At 57.2% G+C, this 17,386-nt stretch overlaps 1 protein-coding gene across 2 annotated transcripts in view; it reads right to left on the bottom strand.

Annotated features, from left to right (window-relative positions):
* ITPKB (inositol-trisphosphate 3-kinase B) overlaps positions 1 to 17,386 on the bottom strand; it is a 97,636-nt gene that overhangs the window by 9,065 nt on the left and 71,185 nt on the right. For both annotated transcript variants that reach the window (XM_082613774.1, XM_082613775.1), the window contains 2 exons: positions 5,633 to 5,732; positions 4,080 to 4,293 (listed from right to left, as the gene is read on the bottom strand). In XM_082613774.1, coding sequence (XP_082469900.1) covers positions 4,080 to 4,293; positions 5,633 to 5,732 — 314 coding nt within the window. The remainder of the gene's footprint in view (positions 1 to 4,079; positions 4,294 to 5,632; positions 5,733 to 17,386) is intronic.

Raw genomic sequence — 17,386 nt, 5'->3', positions numbered from 1 at the left:
GGAGGAAGAGAGGGGCAGCTTGGCGGCTCATCCTGCTGGCGTGAGGGTGGGGAAGGGGGCTGAGGGCGGGTCCGCTCAGGGTCCAGCTGTCCCCCCGGGCTGCCTTCCACGAGGCGAGGGCTTCGTAAGCCAGCACCTGTGTGAGTCGGGGAGTGCGTTTCATCCACACCACCCATCTCCCTGGTGCCCCGGCAGCCTAAGGGCTCTCTCCGAAGAGGGAGCACCTTCAGGCCAGAAGGCCTGGAGGGAGGGTGCTGGAGGGAGAAGCCCGTGATGGGAGGCAAAGCCTCGGGGCTCTTTTTCTACCGCAGAGATGTGCTGGGCTCTTCCTATCCCTCGGACCCCAGGCCTCAAGACAACGTGGCCAAGTAAACTGTTCACCGCCCTGCCCTCCGCACGGGCTGGCAGGGGTCTCCTAGGAACTGACAGAGGTAACAGGAGTGGGGACAGTACAGGATCTGGGCAGCCCGAGACCGGCTTCCTGGCCCCAGGCCGCCTCCCTGGCCCCCTTCGCCAACGGGGTGAGTCACCCCCGTTGCACATCAAACGCCCACCCTCCTCCCTGCTCCTATTTTAAACTCCCCTTCTCCCCCACAGTGGGCTCAGCTGCTGCCTGTGACCCTTCCTGAAACAGGAATCCGCAGCGTCAGCTGAGTAGAGGGAAGTCTTCTCCCCGGGCCCGTGTGCGTGGGCGTTGCCCACACGGCGGCCTGTGACGGCAGGCCCAGCCTCCACTCTCCATCTGTCCCCGGGGACTTGCTCTACTGTTTCCCACCATACCTCCAACCTGCCGGTGTGGGACCCAGAACAGACTGGTCAAATCCTTTAAAAGATAAGCTTCCAGAACCACTGTACCAACTCTTTCAAGAAAAAAGCAAATCCTTGGTGGTGAACTTGGGTCTGGTCATTTAGGACCTTCCAGCGGGTGATGCAGACCGTAAGGAGGTTCTGTGCTTGGTTGTGCCCTTGCACACGCGCACACACACACACACACACATGCGCATGCACACACTACTGTATGCACGTCCATGCACGCACACGTGCATGTACAAACACTACTGCGTGCAGAGCCAGGTCAGTGCCGATGAGCGCTACAGGGCAGAGCTGTGAGGCAGGCTGCTTTTGCATGGATCTGTGTCATGCTGGCCCGTGTGTGTATTTGTGTGTACGCGCTGTGTGGTGGGCAAAGGGTTTGCCGTCCCCGATGCTCCTGAGTCCGCTGCAGGGGCCTGCGGGTGGGTGGGTGGTGCACTTCTGAAAAGACTTCTCAGTAGCTCCTTAAGCAGGAAGCAGCCCTCACTGTCAAATCCCTTTCCACATGGGGCTTGCTCCAGAAAGGGCCTGTGCAGCGCAGTCTGGGCAGAGTTGCTCACCCTCTGGGAGAGGAAAGGGGCCAGGCAGAGATGCCTACAGGGGTCACGAGCCTGGTGGTGGGGTCAAGGGTCCACCGGGAGGAGAGCTGCAAAGCCTCCCCAACCCTGGTGTCCTGACACTGGTCCGGCCCACCCTGCCCACCCCAGCAGGAAGGTCACACGTCCATGAAGCCTGCTGGGTGAAGCCACAAGACTAAGTAAAGGCAGTGTTCCCCTCAGGAAGGCAGCCAGCCCATGGGGAGCCAACAGGTGATACACCAAAGCCATCCACTTCCCACCACGCTCTCTCCAACCTGCTTCCCACCAGGGCACAGGTGCTACAGACAGCTCTGGTCTCCACCTGCCAGCCCTGGTCCAGAGGTCAGGAAGACACTCCTGATTCTCCACGGCAGGCTACATGACACACAAGAGATATGGGGTCAAACCTAAGAAAACGCCCTAGAGCAATGTGAGCTTATGTCCTTGTGGAACTGGGGTCCCAAGACACCCCTCGTTAGGACACTACAGGTGGCTGCATCACCTTTTCCTCAGGCCTCACCATGGCCGGGTCTGCTGACCAGCCAGCCCTTCCACCACTGTGACAAGTCTGTGACAAGTCTCCACCTCTCATGCCCCGGACTCAGGGTTTGTGGTGGCCCTGGGCTGCGGCCTCCCCTCCCTCTGGCAAGTGCAGAACCCTTGGGGAGTGCCAAGCTGCAGCCCAGGCTCGACCTGGTAGTCAGAGGCCTGGTGCAGAGGCAGGCTGTGTGACTGCCTGGCTGTGTGGCCCTGGGGAGTCCCTTAGCCTCTGGTGTCAAAGGTTCTCCTGCTCAGACTGGATGGTGGCCCATCTGCCAGGGCGGCTGTAAGGAACACCCAGCACTCGGAGCACAGAAGGGCCTCCACCCCATCCTCAGGACCCGTGAGACAGGGAAGGGGGTGCAGGGGTGGGACTGGTCCTGGGGAGACCTACCTCCTCCCCGCCATATGGGATCCTCACACACCTCCTCCCTCAGCCTCCAGGCGGCCCTGCCCAGGACTGGGTTAAACACGTCCCAGCCTTGCTGGTCACTCTGGGTCTCTCCTGAGAGCCCTGGGTGCATTGGGACAGAAGCTCCAGGCAGCAGGGGGATGGGGCAGCCTTGGTAAGAGAGGAGGCTCCTGTCCCCAGCAGCCTCCCAGGGAACAGACAGGCACCCCGGCAGCCTTTTAGGACTGGCCACACGTTCTTCCCACAGGGTGTACTTTTTTTGGCCCCGGTCTGAGTGAATACCGATCAGAATATTTATGTGTCTCCCCTTGAGAGGGCACATCCTGGTGCATCACGGGAAGGCCTTCCAGGGACAGAAATAAGACTCTGGAGAGAGCAGTGGCCAAGTGGTGGCTGGAGGGACATTCTTTCTCCCTGTGGGCTGGAGATGGTGAGACCCCTGGATGGAGGGAGAGAGAGGCTGGGGACAGTGCAAAGAGTGGGGTCTCTACTTCCCCACCCCTTCGTCCCTGCCCTCGGGGCCAAGCCAAGGGAACACAGCGGGTCAGCCTGCAGTGTCAGGGTCTGATTTCATGACACAATTCCCAGGAGGAATGAGGAAGGAAGGAAAACTGACTGGCTTGGCCTGCTTCTTTCCTGAGGACACACACACACACACACACACCCCTTTTTCAAGCTCCTCTTATAAGAAATAAAACTGCTTAAACCATCCAAAGCAAACGCAGGCTCCAGCTGTGAGCTCTGCGTCTCGGAGCCTGGTCTCCCCGGAGAGCGGCGGGCCGGATGGAGGAGGCCCACGCCTGGCCGTCCCGTCTGGGCACCTGCAGTCGGCGGCTCTCTGAGGCTTCAGAGGACTTCACCACCCACTGACCCGCCAGGAAGGAGCTACTCCATGACTCCTGAGACGGAATGGTCAGAGTCTGAGAGGAGATGAGAAAACCCTGCTGCCAAAGCAGGGCCCAGAGCTCAGGCGCCTGGGGCTCAGGTCCTCCTGGCTCTGCCCTCCACCCTGTCTTCTCCAGCCCACTCCTTCCCTCCCGGGTCTTCTCTGGGAGGAGCCTGGTGGGGGGGGACACACCCATTTCCACACACATGCCCACATACCCATCTGGCTCTGTGCCACTGGGCTGGGGTCACCGCCAGCCCCAGTCCAGAATGCGGCAAGCTGGTGACTGTTGTCAGGGCCTCTCACACTCCTCTCTCCTCCATTGCACCCTTATGACAGGCGCAAGTCTCTTTCGGCAAATCAACACAATCTGCTAACCGGCTCCCTCTTTGGCTCGGGGTTGGGGTGCGGGGGCGGGGAGGGTGGGATGAGAACAACCTCTACTCCAGTCTCCCCCTCGCAGCCCACATTAACGGGAAGCCGCCCCCTGCTCGCCCCAGCAATCCCACCTGACCAGATGGGCAGTTCTCTCTGCCCTCTCCCTGGGGAGGCTCCGCATCCACCAGGTCCCCTTTCTGGTCCCACCGGCTACCGGCTCCCGTCCCCTCCCCCGCCGGCCCCTGGCTCACCAGAGAAGGGAAGGGGCCGTCCTGGGCAAAGCCAGCACATATGTGAGATGAGCAGAGCGGGTCCAACCAGACCCCTGGCCCGGCCTCGCCCACATGAGCCCTCAGGGACAGCCCAGAAAGCCCGGCCTCCTGGAAGCCTGGAATGCCGTGCCTGGTATCTGCCGCCCGGCCAGCTGGGGGCTGAGGGGCGGGTGTGCCCCCATCTGAGGAGCCTGGCTCACCTGACGCCCATCTTGCAGTCCATCACGCAGGGCGAGTCGAAGTCGGCCAGCAGGTCGTCCATCTGGTTGTAGCGCTCCCCGTCCTTCACCACGTCCCCGTGGTAGGCAGGCACGTAGGGTCTCAGCACGTCGGCCATCAGCCGGTCCAGGCAGCGCTGTTCCGACTCACAATGCTTCTTCAGGATCCTGCCGTTGGCAGCCGCCTTGAAGCTCCCTGCACAGCAAGGTGGGAGGAGGCCCTGGGTCCCCAGCCTGAGCCCTCCTGGCTCTGACCCCTGCCCCTACCAGACACGCCCTCCGTCACAGGGCCCGGGCCTCTCGGGGATGCTGTGGAGCTTGCCAAGCACGGGGCTGAAGGTGTGCCCAGGTCCCCACTGGTGGACCGAGCCCTTTAAGCGGAGTGGGTGCAAGTCCCAGTTCCCCACTCCCCACCCCCCGTGCCCTGACGGCAACTCTGGGCTGGCTCCCCGACTTCCCAGACCCCAGGCTCCTCCTCTGAAGATGGAAGGACACCAGTGCTCACCGCTGGAGGGTGAGCAAGGCGAAGTGAGAGGTCTGTGCCAGGACCTATTCACCCCTCTCTGTGTGACCACCACCTCCCAACCCCACCATCGACCCTGCTTCCCAGCCACGAAAGTGTCTCCGGTCTCAGTGGAGGAGAAGCCCCGATAGAAGCGGATTTAGCGCCAGGAGAGGGAGACCGGCTGAGAAGCAGCGGTCCAAGGCTCTGCCCGGCTGGGCGGTGTTCCTTCTGAGCCACACCCTCAGGTAAGTATTGAGGAAGGATGTCCATCCACCTGCCTTGGGGTCTGGGCCAACGTGGTTAAGGGTGTAAAAAAAAAATATCAGGCCCTGTGCTGGCCTGAAGTCCACAGGCGGCCACTGAATTGTCCCCTGGGGATGATGCCCACCAAAGGACCACCATGAGTGGGCTAGACAGCTCTAGACATCCTCCCCTGTCACTGAGGGGCCACCTGGAGACCTCATGGCTAGCCCAGGGCGTGGCCACTGCAGCCGGTACTCCACTATGTCTTAACACTCTTGGGGCAACCTGCCTGCCTCTCTCACAAGCTACGAGCTCCTTCGGAGCAGACACTATATCTGCATACGTATTGTCACCCAGAGGAGCACCTTGATGAGGGCATACAACAGGCACTCAGGGAAGCACTTAGCTTTGTCTCTTTGTCCCAGGTGACAAATGGCAGGCAAGCTATAAAGACTGATGACTTCAACTGTTTTATTGAGTTAAAATGGAAGAGAGATTGAAAGAAAGATTGAAAGAGACAGAGAGACTGAGGGGGGAATGTGTGTGACTTGTGAAGAGGTGGCACAGACTGTGGACAGGGAGGGTGTCCATGTGCATTTTTGAGGCAGTGTTAAGGCCCGTCTCTCAAGTACGCCTGCGACTGCAGACCACGAAGTCTCTCGGGGAGCACCTATTCAGATGCTTCATCCCCGGGAGCATCCAGGGCCAGGCCCGTCCCCCACACGCACTGGACGCCTCCCCAGAGAGCCGGACATCCTGCCAGAAAGTCCGGGAGAGCTGTGGCTACCTGCGTGTCCTGCCAGCTGGATCCAGGGGTACTTCTTCTTGAAGGACATGACAAAGGGAGACCAATGCACCATGTTTTTTATTTTCCTCCATGATTTGCTCTAGAAACAAGCAAACGAAAAGCTCTACATTAGAAACAGAACGACTACTTTCTGCTTAGGATGAATTCAAAACCAGGGAACCCCCTGCCTGTGGCACAGGACAAGAGGTGAGTGCCAGGCTCACGGCGCAGGCAGCCCTGAGGACTTCACTTCCATCAACTACGTGGCATGCATCTATGGGCTTTGTCCCATTCTACAGACAGGCTGAGCAAAACACCCAGAATCAAGGGGACAAGGATCTGACAGGCTCTGGGCACAGAGGAAGGGAAGGACAGAGCATTCTCCATCCAGGGCTGACCCCATTCCACGCCACTTCCCCAACAGGGGACAACTAAACCCACACTGCCTTTCTTTGTGCCCCCTCTCAGTTTCCTCATCTGTCTAGTGAGGGATGGACGGCTGGGCCCCCACGCTCTTTGGATCAGTGGACACTCTAGGACTCTGGAAAATGACCTCTTGCATCCCAACAGCAAGGGCCCCTCAGAGGAAGACGAGAGAGGCCACGATCACCCAGCTGCAGCGTGTCACCTCCTACTGCACTTGCAGATGCGGTGCCAGCAGAGGTACCTCTTGCCTCTGAGAGGTGAGAGGTTTGAGACTTTAAAGGGAACTCCCTGGGGACAGCAGTGCCTCCAAGGCTTTGGTGCACACAGGGGTGAGCCAGCCCGCAGGACTCTCTCTCCACTGCACTTCTCCTTCTCAAGACATTTCTTAAGTAAAAACTCTGTGTGTGTGTGTGCATGTGTGTGTGTGTAGGAGGGGCTCCTTGGGCAGAAAGGAGAACTAACATTTATTGAGCACCTTCTTATTTTATTTTCACAGCAAGGATGCAAGGTAATCATTATTATTTCCATTTGCAGAACCCAAGCCTCAGACAAGTAAGTGATAGAGCCACATTTAAACCTTCACCTATATGACTACTTTAAAGAAAATCCTTTTTGTCCCCAGCTATAAACATTTCTCTCTATAAAAATATCCCTAAGTTACTTTAATAAGAACGGGCTGTAGACATGAAGAGCAAGTGTCCCCAGACACAAGCCCCTGAAGGGAGTGATGAGAAGTGAAGCATTTCAAGCTCCTGAGAAGTGGATTCCTGACAGCAAAACCACAGCCAGTAAACCCCCAAGGCTCTGCGCTGGGAAGGAGAAGCTGGGAATTCTACAGAAGAGGGAGGTGACGAGTGGTCCTGCCTGGACAGTGGACCCCTGGGGACCCCTGGCGGTTCCTCATTCTCTGTCCTGCAGCGTCCGCTAGCAGCCACACTGAGGTTGCTGGACTGACTCCAGCTGCTGGAGCCCAAGGTTAAATCAGTCTCCTTTGTTTTTTTCTCTCTGGTGAGACTCAGCTGCTTCTGTCATCAAGGCTTCAAGTTAAAATCTGTTTCAGGAGAAGAATTCTTCCCTACCGAACCTGGCAATGTTTACCCCACCCCAGAAACCCTCACTCTACTGCCAAGACCTAGTCTAAAGCGAAGGCAGCGCTCTGCCAGGCCACGTGACAAAGGGGCGGCCTCACCGACAAGGGTGTTTTTCCTAGATCCTTCTGATGGAGATCTCCGAAGAAGGCTAAGGAAAGCCAGCGTTTCTTATCTAAGCACCCAGAAGGCTGCACAAACACTCAGGACAGACAATGCACGAGGGCAGCACTGGGAAAACCTAATTACATGAGATGACCAACCACGTGATGGTTTGTTCCACCCACGGGGAAGACGTCTAGGTGGGTCCAGAAGAAAAGTGCACAGCTCTCACCACCTGCTTGGTCACACCCCCGCAACAGAGCTCAGAGGGGACGAGGGTCCGACGGGTTCAGAGTGGGGTGGGAGGAGGGAGAGGGCACAGTGTTCTCCATCCAGGGCGGACCCCATCCCATGCCACTCCCCCATCAGGGGACCACTAAACCCACACTGCCTTTCTTCATGCTCCCTTCTCAGGGCCTCAGCTTCCTCATCTGTCTAGTGAGGGATGGACAACTGGTCCCCCCCCCACTATCTTTGGATCAGTGGACACTCTAGGACTCTGGAAAATGACCTCTCGCATCCCAACAGCAAGGGCCCCTCAGAGGAAGACTAGAGAGGCCACGATCACCCAGCTGCAGCGTGTCACCTCCTACTGCACTTGCAGATGCGGTGCCAGCAGAGGACCCAGGGAGGATGTCCCGCTGCTGGGGTCGGGGGCCTGCAAAGATTGATGCCTGCCGGGGAGGAAGGTCATCACAGAGGCTGACCCCACAGACGCAGGCTGGGGGCACAATCGAGGGAGCAGAAGAAGACTACTGCAGGCAGCGGGGCCTGTGGGAACAGAGGTCCGGGACTGGGCTTTGGAGCAGTTGGGCCGGATGTGCTGGGAATGCGAGCCAGAAGCAGTGGCTGATAAGGGTTGGAGGGCGAGGCCAGCTCTGCACGCCGGGCCGAGACGCTTGGACTCCGGGGAGTGTGGTGTTGGGGAGGCAGGCTGCCCTGGGCCTGAGTCCTGGCTGCGGCTGCTCCTCACTGACTGACCTGGGACAAGTTCCTGACCCTCCCCTTGAGGCCCTATTATCTTCCCTGTAAAATGGGAATAACACGTACATTCCTTTGAGCCCCGGAGGTAAAGCCATTAGAAGTTCACGGGCACAGGGGTGTTTGTGAAAGAGTCTTAGTGGTCTGAGTTCAAGGAGGGGTGTCCCTGAAGTCATCCCAGGAACAGTCAGTCCGGAGCCAAGCGGAGGTGTTGCCATAGTTACTCAAGAATAAAGGTCAAGGAGCCTGGGGCTGGACCAAACCCACCCTGTCAGGATGCAGCTCTCTGGGGATCCACGGGGACACACTGGGCAGTGGGCCCGGGACCCGGGAGGCAGGAGGGAAAAGAGCTGGGCGAGAACAGCCAGGTTCGAGCCCAGCAGAGGCATCTGAGCTGCGAAACCTCTAGTTCCCGGACTGCTCTTCAGGGGTCCAGAAAGGAGGCGGGTGCTCCAGGGCAGGGTCCTCTGATGGCTCGCGGGACCCAAGAGCCTCCCAACATGGCTGGGCTCTGAGTAAATGAGGCATTTTTCCACGTAGCTTCCTCTTTCCCACACCTCCTCCACAAGGGAGCATTTCTTCAACATGAAAATTGGGCCCCATATGGCCAAGGCCAGAGAGTCCCCCCGCTTCCAAGGTCGAATATTCCACTGGGGCAGGTTTGCACACCACGGGATTTCTCGACTGTGCTGGCAGCAGCAAGCAGAGGATTTTCCTGTGGGTTTTAAATCGCAGCGCCCAGGCAGTGCCTAGATTCACTGCCCAACAGTAAACAGAAAAGCAGGTCCAGGAAAGGCCCAGGAAAGAAGGCGGCAGGGTGACCACCGCCCCTACCCCCGGCCCATGGGAGCGGAGAGAAACAAAAGGGCAGGAGATTACAGAGAATCGATTCCCTTACGATGCCCGGGAGACCACAGCACCCATTTAAGAACCACCAACTCTAGGCAGAAGCCGCTTCCAGGTGGTGGGTCCCAGAGGGTCAGTTGGGCTAACAGTCTCCCTGCAAGCCCCTCGCTGGAGGAAGACACAGTCCTCAGCAATGGATGCCAGGCCTCTTCCCCACCAAAGACAGCCGACGAGGCCAGAAAGGAGGGCAGCCCAACAACCTGGAAGAATTCCACCCAGAGGAATTGATCACCTTTTCTCTCCTGGGAGAGTCTCAATAGCCTCAGTCACTTCTCTGCCATCAGACAACAGTCCCAGATCTCGAATTTCTCAAGCTGAGCTTTGTCAGACACACAGGCAGCTCTTAAATGCCTTGAGCACGGTGTGGCAAAGGGCACCTGGTCCCTCCTCCTCGGCAGTGCTGGCTGCCAGCTGATTTCACTGGCCCTGTCCCTCCATCACCTCCCAGTCACCAGGGTCATCTGGACACCCTCTGCTGACCCTTCCTGGAACACCCCCCCCAGAGCTCCACATACCTGAAAGGCCCCCCTGGCCTCTCTGGGTGGCGGGGTCCTCCTGTGTAAATCTGAGGAGTCAGCTAGCTGACTCCGCCAAGCTCTGCTCTGGCACACTACTTACACGCAGATCTGATAGATAAATGGCCTACCTAATGGATAAGCTGGGGTGTTCTTCCTAAGTCTGCTGGGCATGACAGAGCAAAGGGAATGGCTCTTAGAAACTCCCTGCAAGCTGGCATCAGTTGTCACCTCACCGGCAGGGCTCTTTTCCCTAGATGTGCAACAGGACGGACGGCCAGCCTCCCCCAGCACTGGGCCTGGCGTGAGCATTCAGGACTCATCACTTATGGCCTCTCACTATGTGACAGGAGCTGGACCGGGCTCCTTATGGCCTCATTTCTCATCTTCAAACAACCTGGTGGTAGATAGGATTATCTCCTCTGTAAGATGAAGACTCTTACAAGCTGAGTTGCTTCCCCAAAGTCATTCCATTCTCCTCCCTGCCAGTAGGTGCCAGATCACCCTGGGAACCTCAAACCGATTCACCAACTGCTGTGCCTATCAACAAGCAGGGGCCCTTCCAGCCCAGAGCATGCTGGGCAAGGTGATGGGGACAGAAGATTGGGCAGGAAGGACAAGGAGATTTCTTCAAGGAGGTTCCCCTGGGCAGCCAGGCCGCTGGGCTGGCAGGACAGTGCTCCGGGGTAAGGGGGTCTTCGGGCTGCTTCTTCAGCAGAGGAGCCCAGAGCCTTTGGGAGAGGCTCCACAGCTGGCCATCAAAACCCCAGATAGGTCTCATGCCGGGGCTGGGCAGGTGCCACTTCCAGCTTAGCTACCGGGTGACACAAGGCTCTCCCATGAGTCAGATCAGACCAGCTAATCGCTCCTAGACTGTGGCTGGAATTTTACACTTGGGATGTTCTTGGGTGACACTTCAAGGGAAAGGCGAGCCCCACAAAGCTGATTGCCTCTTGAGCAGGGAAGGAGCCACAGGGTGGGCTGATGACACACAGCGCTCACCTTGATTCTGTGCTGGGTGTAAGCCAACTGCAGACCAGAAGTGAGGTTTTTCAGGTAACACCTCAGGTTCATGGGCTCGGATGACCCAGCTCCACAAATCCCTAGATGACTGCACTCCTGGGTTAAATAAGCACTGGTTTTGGTTTCGCTCTGTTTTCTACTTGAGCGCAGGGCAGGGCCTTCTGCTGATGTTTGTTACAGCCCTGACCTCGCTCTGTAAGAGGTGGGGTCATGTTCTCTACTTTGGCTGCACAGGAAAAGGTAGGGCCCTAATTCACGCAGAGGAGTTCAAAAGGGTCAGAAAAGAGCCAGACCTGGGGAGTGGAGGCTGGTCCTTTACTACTCAGAGTGGCTGGAGACGCCTGGTGCTCTGAAGCTGCTCTGGGCAGTTCCCTCCCTTCATACCTGACTTGACAGGAGCTGAAATATTCAGGGAATGTGGAGAGGGATTTGTAGCAGGAGAAAAAGCCTAGTAACAACAAAACCCCACCCCTCTTCAAGCTTGAGGTGACACAAGTCACCTGGAAAGGGAGTTTCAGAACCTGGCCAATGCCAGCTGAGCCCTCTCCAGCCACTGGTGCCTTTGGAAGGCTCGAGGGCTCTCGCTTTTCCCTCCTGCTCTTTGCCCAAAGACTTCTGGCCTCACAGCAGATGTGCATTTACTCCCTAACGGCCGATACCCATGTGTGGTGACCTCTCTGCTCAGCACGCAGAGCCTCAGAGTGCTCGGGGCAGCCCTGGCGAGGAAGGCAGCTCCTCAGCCCTCTGGCCTGGACTCACCCAGAGCCCTTGAGAGCCCAGTGCGGAAACGGCCCACTGGCCAGTGGGGCCCAAGGGAGGAAGCCTGGGCAGCCTCTCTGACTCTGTGTTTATCTAAACCAGACACCAAGCCTCCCAGGGATGCTAATGGCTCCTGGGTAAACGCCACCCTCTGGCTGTTTCCCCCAGCCAGTCATCCGCCTCGTGCTGCAGGGAACACTGCCTTAAATAAAAAGGCTAAGTGGATGACCTCAAAGGCAGGCCTTTGTCTTCTTCCATCAAACAGGCCAAAAGGACTGGTGGAGATGAGGAGGAGGAGGAAGGCGGGGAAGCAGGGACCCAGAGCCGAGGCTGGGGGCTGAGGGGGCCTCTAGGCAGCCCACTCACAGGACACTTTAGCTGTCCTCAGGATCAGCTGCATGATATGCACGGCCCAGAAGGGGTAGTGACATGGGGGCCAGCTGTTCCTTTGCTGGAGGACCGCCTCACATGCCCTAGGATGTCTGCAGGCCTAGCTCTCCTCCCCCATCCACACACGGAGGTACTTGCAGTTCAGGAAACACATGTTCTCTCAGGCCCGTGAGATTCTGCAGGCGACCCCTGGCTCGCTGCATGTACCCCTGCTCACCCACCCTCAGACACCGCAAGGGTGACACCTTCCACCACCAGGGATTTTTCGCAAGCACAGGCGGGGAGGCAAAGGACTCCACTAACCCCCAGGCAGCTCAGAGACCCCGGAGGCCCTTCCTCTGCTTGAGCTGTCCCTCCTGGGTGCTCTCACAGTGCCCGGGGCACGCCTGCACCCCAGCTCTCCTCTGGGCGAGTGTACCCTCCCGACAGCCAGGACCCCCAGCACCTGGCTCCACCAGGTACTTGGCAACCCCCTGCCACGGGTCCTGGAGAGGCCAGCAGGGCCAGTCAGCTAGGCCTGCAGGCTGAGCCAAGCCCCGCCCGGCTCAGGAGGAGGGAGACCGAATCCAGCATCGCCCGTCGGGAACCTGGTCAGAGCCTCTGGAAGTAAGTTGAAGTTTCCAGGGTCCTGCGGGCTCTGCGGCCCTCTTGTCGGCCCCAGCAGCGCCTGCACTGTCTCCTGTCTGGAGAAGCAGGCCTCCTGAAGCCAGCTCCTGACAAGGCCTCTCTACCCAAGGCAGCCGGCCCTTCCTGCAGCGTCCCTTCCCGCTGGCTTTGCCAGGCTTGCCGCTGTTTCCGCCCTGCAAACGCAGGCTGAAGCGACGCACTCTTCCCCTCCGTCTTGAGTGTGTTTAAAATCCTCTGCCTCTGAGGCCGGCCGCAGCGTTGGATTTTGTTTCCAGAAGACGGCACACGACCCAGGCTTTGGAGCTAGAACGATCCCTGGCTCTGCCACCTCCCGGCTGCAGCTGTGAGCAAGCCTTTAACCGCTCCGACCTCAGCGTTCTCACCTGTAAACTGGGCACGATAACATCACACTCGCCCTGATGCACACTCTACCTGATCAGTTCTGAGAACTGATGAGGCGGTACACATGTACACGGATGCTCTGTATACCGTCATTGGACAGGTGAACCTTAGATGTTCACTTTGTTTGTACTTCTGTGTCTGTTTTGTTTTGTTTTGTTTTCACGGTACACGGGCCTCTCACTGTTGTGGCCTCTCCCGTTGCGGAGCACAGGCTCCGGACGCACAGGCTCAGCGGCCATGGCTCATGGGCCCAGCCGCTCTGCGGCATGTGGGATCCTCCCGGACCGGGGCACGAACCCGTGTCCCCTGCATCGGCAGGCGGACTCTCAACCACTGCGCCACCAGGGAAGCCCCTGTTTTGTTTTTTTTGATTGAAACAGTTTTCTCCTCCAAGGCATAGGAGACTGGCAAAAATCGGCCGGGCACTTCCAGAGGGTCAGTCATTACCGGTGGCAAGAAGATGAGCTAATTGTGTGGTTAATTGCTTACAAAGCTTCCCTTTGGATGTTCATGGCAACTGGGAACACACAGGGCGGCTCCTGGGGCCTCGAGCTCTGTGACTCAGAAAGAGCAGAGCCGGCCGGCGTCCAGGTGCCTCGACACCAGTTTCTGGTTCAGAAGGTCAGTAAAGTTGCTAAAAGGAGAAAGAAGAGTTCCCCAAAGAACGCCATTTCACACGTGTGGAACTCTGCTAGGCACCAGCGAAGAACATAATAAACAGTGAGACTGCTGAACGGATTTCATTTTACACAGAGGGTTTACACACTCTTCTTAACCCCTTTCCCATCTGAGCTGTTCCCCTAATATTCTCCTCTTTCCTCCAGTACTTCCCCTTTTATTTAAATAGTTAGATCACTTGCCAAACTTTTATTTTTAGATAATTATAAAGAGTATCCTTTTTTTTTTTTTTTTGAGTGGAAGAGATGAAGGGAAATCTCTAAAATATCAGAAAAGGGAAATTATCTCTGGACCCTATGACCCTCCAAAGCAAGATTGCCAGAATCCTTTGCCTTGCTGCACACGTGTGCATGTGTATATGATGCCTGTGCATATGTGCTGGTGAGTGGTGATAACCTGGCTTGTCCGGGGAAAGAGGCAGAGAAATCACATCATATTAAATGCCTAACATGTTGCTCGGTACTCTGCTAATATTTCATGTAATCCTCACTCACAGCACTGATACGTATCTACATTCTGCAAATGATGAAACATGTTCAGAGAGGTTAAGTAACTTGCTTAAGGTCACACAGCTTCCTGGTTTGCTCTGAGGATTTTGTTTTGTTTCAGCCAACAGGGTAACTGGGCCCCCCATCGTCTCTCCTCCAGTTAAAAAATAGCCTCAGATAAACAGCGAGTGCTTTGTCCAAAGAGTGACCTTTCCGATGGGGCAGGCTTGACTAATGACCCGCCTTGCCCTCCTTTCCAAGGGGTTCCCAGAACAGCCTCACTGACACCCACTTTGGGAAGACACATTAACAAAGCGCTGAAAGTGGGTGAAGACGCCCCTGCCCGGGAAGGTTCATTCTGTGTCAGTGCCTTTGTTCTGGCCTTGCAGAAGTCTGAGCAAAAGGCACTGAGTTGTCCATGTTTGGGAAAAATGCTTTTTTCTTCCTTCTTTGCTTCTTTTGGTCTTTCTACAAAAGCAGTTTGGGTTTCCCTAGTGATCATTCTTTCCTTCGCTGGGGAAAAGGCTGTGCTTCTCCCAGGAGGCAGAGCCAAGGCAAGACAACTTTGTTCATTGTATTCGTCCTGGCAGGGCCCTCCTGTGACGGCAGCTGGGTGCAAGCCCAGGCAGGTAGGGGCCCCTGGCTCAATAGCTCCGTCCTGGAGGCCTGGTTAGAAACCTGGCTGGGGCCAAACCCACCCCTGCCAAAGTGAGCTGGGAGCCTGGAGCGGAGGAGGGAAGGTCTTTCAAAACCAAGACACCAAGGGTAGGAGAAACAAAGCCCAAGGACGTGGCAGGTAGCTCTGGCTAAAAATAAGAATCTGGATTTTAAGACTAACCGTCTTTCCCCTTTAACAAACAAGGAAACTCCCCTAAAAGCCGAATGCAGAAACACTCTTTGAGAAAGACCTGAGTAATGTTGAATTTCATCCCTACCTCTCTCCCCGCCCCACATGGTGTTCCCACAAGATGAGTGGTTCAGGGCCTACGGCTGGCACAGCGTTTCCTCACCTGTCCTGCAGGGGACCCACCCACAGATGGTCGGAATCACGCTGAGGGCAGTGGGGTGGGCGACGTACCTCCCACAGCATCAGTGGCTGCTCTAGGGCAGGAGAATGAGGACGGCCGGGCCCTCACCAGCCCCTGCAGGCCTGGACCCCTTGGCTACTGAGGGCATGAGAGGCAGGAACCAGCTCTGTGGTCTCAGGGTGGGTGCCCTGTCCTCTCCACTCCTGGTCGGATCAGAGGGCTGCTCTGCTCTGGGTTTGGAGTGTAGGACCCGGTCAGGGCCCAGAGCTCCTGTTGAAAAACGGGAGCTCCTGATGCAAGTGTTCAGCTCGGGCTGGCCCTTCCCGAGGGTTACCACCTTGGTCGGTGAACTCCCAGCAGCACATTCTGGCCAAAGCCAGGAAAACCCTGAGCGGCTGCCTAGCTGCCCTCTCCTGAGCAGCTGCCTTCTTCCTGTCGCAACCAGAGGCCCAGTTTCTGGGACAAGGGTAGCACCCAGATTGGCACACAGGGGTCCATCCCTCACTGCCATTCTCCCTCCCCTACCATCATCCAGAATCCCTGCCTGAGGAGTCCGCCCAGGCCCAGCTGGCCCGACTGGCCACCAAGAGTTCCCTGACCACCTACAGATGGGATCAAGGCCCCCACCAGGGACGGAGGGCCACCCCAGACACCTGCCCACCCTCCTCTCCTGCGCTCACGCTCTCGGACACCCCCTCTGATCCTGCAGAGCTGGCCACCTTCTTGTCCCATGCCTACCCCCCTTCTAGGTCCCCGCTCACGTAGGGGCTCTGCCTGCAGTGTTCTCCCCTCTCCTTTTCTTTATCCACATCCCATCTGTCCCCACAGCTGATGGTGCTGGAGTCCGTGAACTGGCCCTACCTTCTCCATAAAGCCTCTCAGACCAGCCACAGGCCATTCCAAGAATCCTCCCCGCTGGCAGGATAGGCTTTGAGAGCTTCATGATTCTTGGGTCCTGTGCTGTGTCTCCCATCAGAGGGTAAGCTTCTGGAGAACTGGAATTTGTCCTAACACTTCTGGACGCCCCCCACCCCAGGCTGGACACACAGTGGGAGTACAATACTACCAGCTGCATGACCGATGAGAAAATTTTACAGGCCCATCACACGGCCGGGGCTCAGGCCCTGCTGCGTGCCATCTCCTGGAAGTCGAAATACACCTCCACCGGCTCATACCTCTTTATGCTCGCATGCTCAAGCTTGGAGCTTTCCAGAGACATCTCCGGGGGAATACTTGGGGGGATTTCCTGTCCAATCTGCCTGGGGTTCACTACACACCACCAGGCTCCAGGACAGCAGGCCCCGGCCCCAGGGGCCTTTCCACATGCACACATGAGGGTCTGGAGGACACTCTTTCAGTCTGGTTAGTCAACCCAGCAAAGAAAGCACTTCTCCCAATGACTGTTCCAGATCCACCCTCCTTCCCTCTTCCAAACTTTACAGGAGCTGGCAACAAAGGGGCTCACAGTCTTGCCAAACCAGCCTTTTTTTTTTGGTTACCAAGGAATGGAGGTATCCTTCACCCAAAATGGAAATGCTCCAAATACTCCCTACCAGGAAGGCCCGGCAAATGCTCCATCTCTGATCTAGAAGGTCACAGGCTTGGCTTCTCCTTCCTCCTCCCTCCTGGACTTCATCTTCTTAAGAACTAAAAATAATGGAGCGCTAGAAGAAAGAGGCCAGAGAGGGGAAGCAGCTGAAAGCAAAGGAAATGCTTTGGTGCGCGGGGGCCTAGCCTACCTCTCACACCAGGAGTCTGCTGGGGCCGCTGGAGCCGAGGTTGGGGGGAGCCAACAATTGCAGGAAACAGGGAGTGGCCAGGGGGCTGAGGAAGAGCCCTGGGGGATGGGGAATGGCAGCCTCTAGCAGCTGACTTCCTAATGGACAAAGCTCAGAGGACAGAAAGGCTCAGGCTTTCCTCTGGGAAAGGGCATCCAGAGCCCTGCCCAGCTGGTGGAGGCGGCCCCTGCGACATACACCAGGTCCCTTCCCTCCCTTCGCTTCGTCCACCCCTCCCCAGAGATTTTATTTTTACTTTGGTTAAAATGCAAAAAACAAGGCCGAGTTACAGAGGATGGAAATTTACTGAAGGTCTTCACTGGTCAACAGACAATTGGCACTGAAGGCCTGAGACGGCTGAGCACCCCCAGTGCCCCTCCTGGGCGACTTCCTCACAGGGGCCAGTCCTGACACCCCCAGCCCCGACACAGCTCCTCCAGCTCAATCCCTCCTTCTCAGCCCGCAAGACATAAGGCCAGGCGGGCAGCGGAGTGGAGCCCATAGCAATGTGGGCTGTTCTAGTAATAAATAGGCGATACGTCTCGACTGTTTTCTAGAGCCAG

The sequence above is a fragment of the Mesoplodon mirus genome (genome assembly GCF_964341445.2).
Source record: "Mesoplodon mirus genome assembly, chromosome: 3".
In the NCBI taxonomy this organism is placed as follows: Eukaryota; Metazoa; Chordata; class Mammalia; order Artiodactyla; family Ziphiidae; genus Mesoplodon; species Mesoplodon mirus.
The sequence above is the reverse complement of the archived record's forward strand: the minus strand, read 5'-3'. Positions and strand labels throughout refer to the sequence as shown.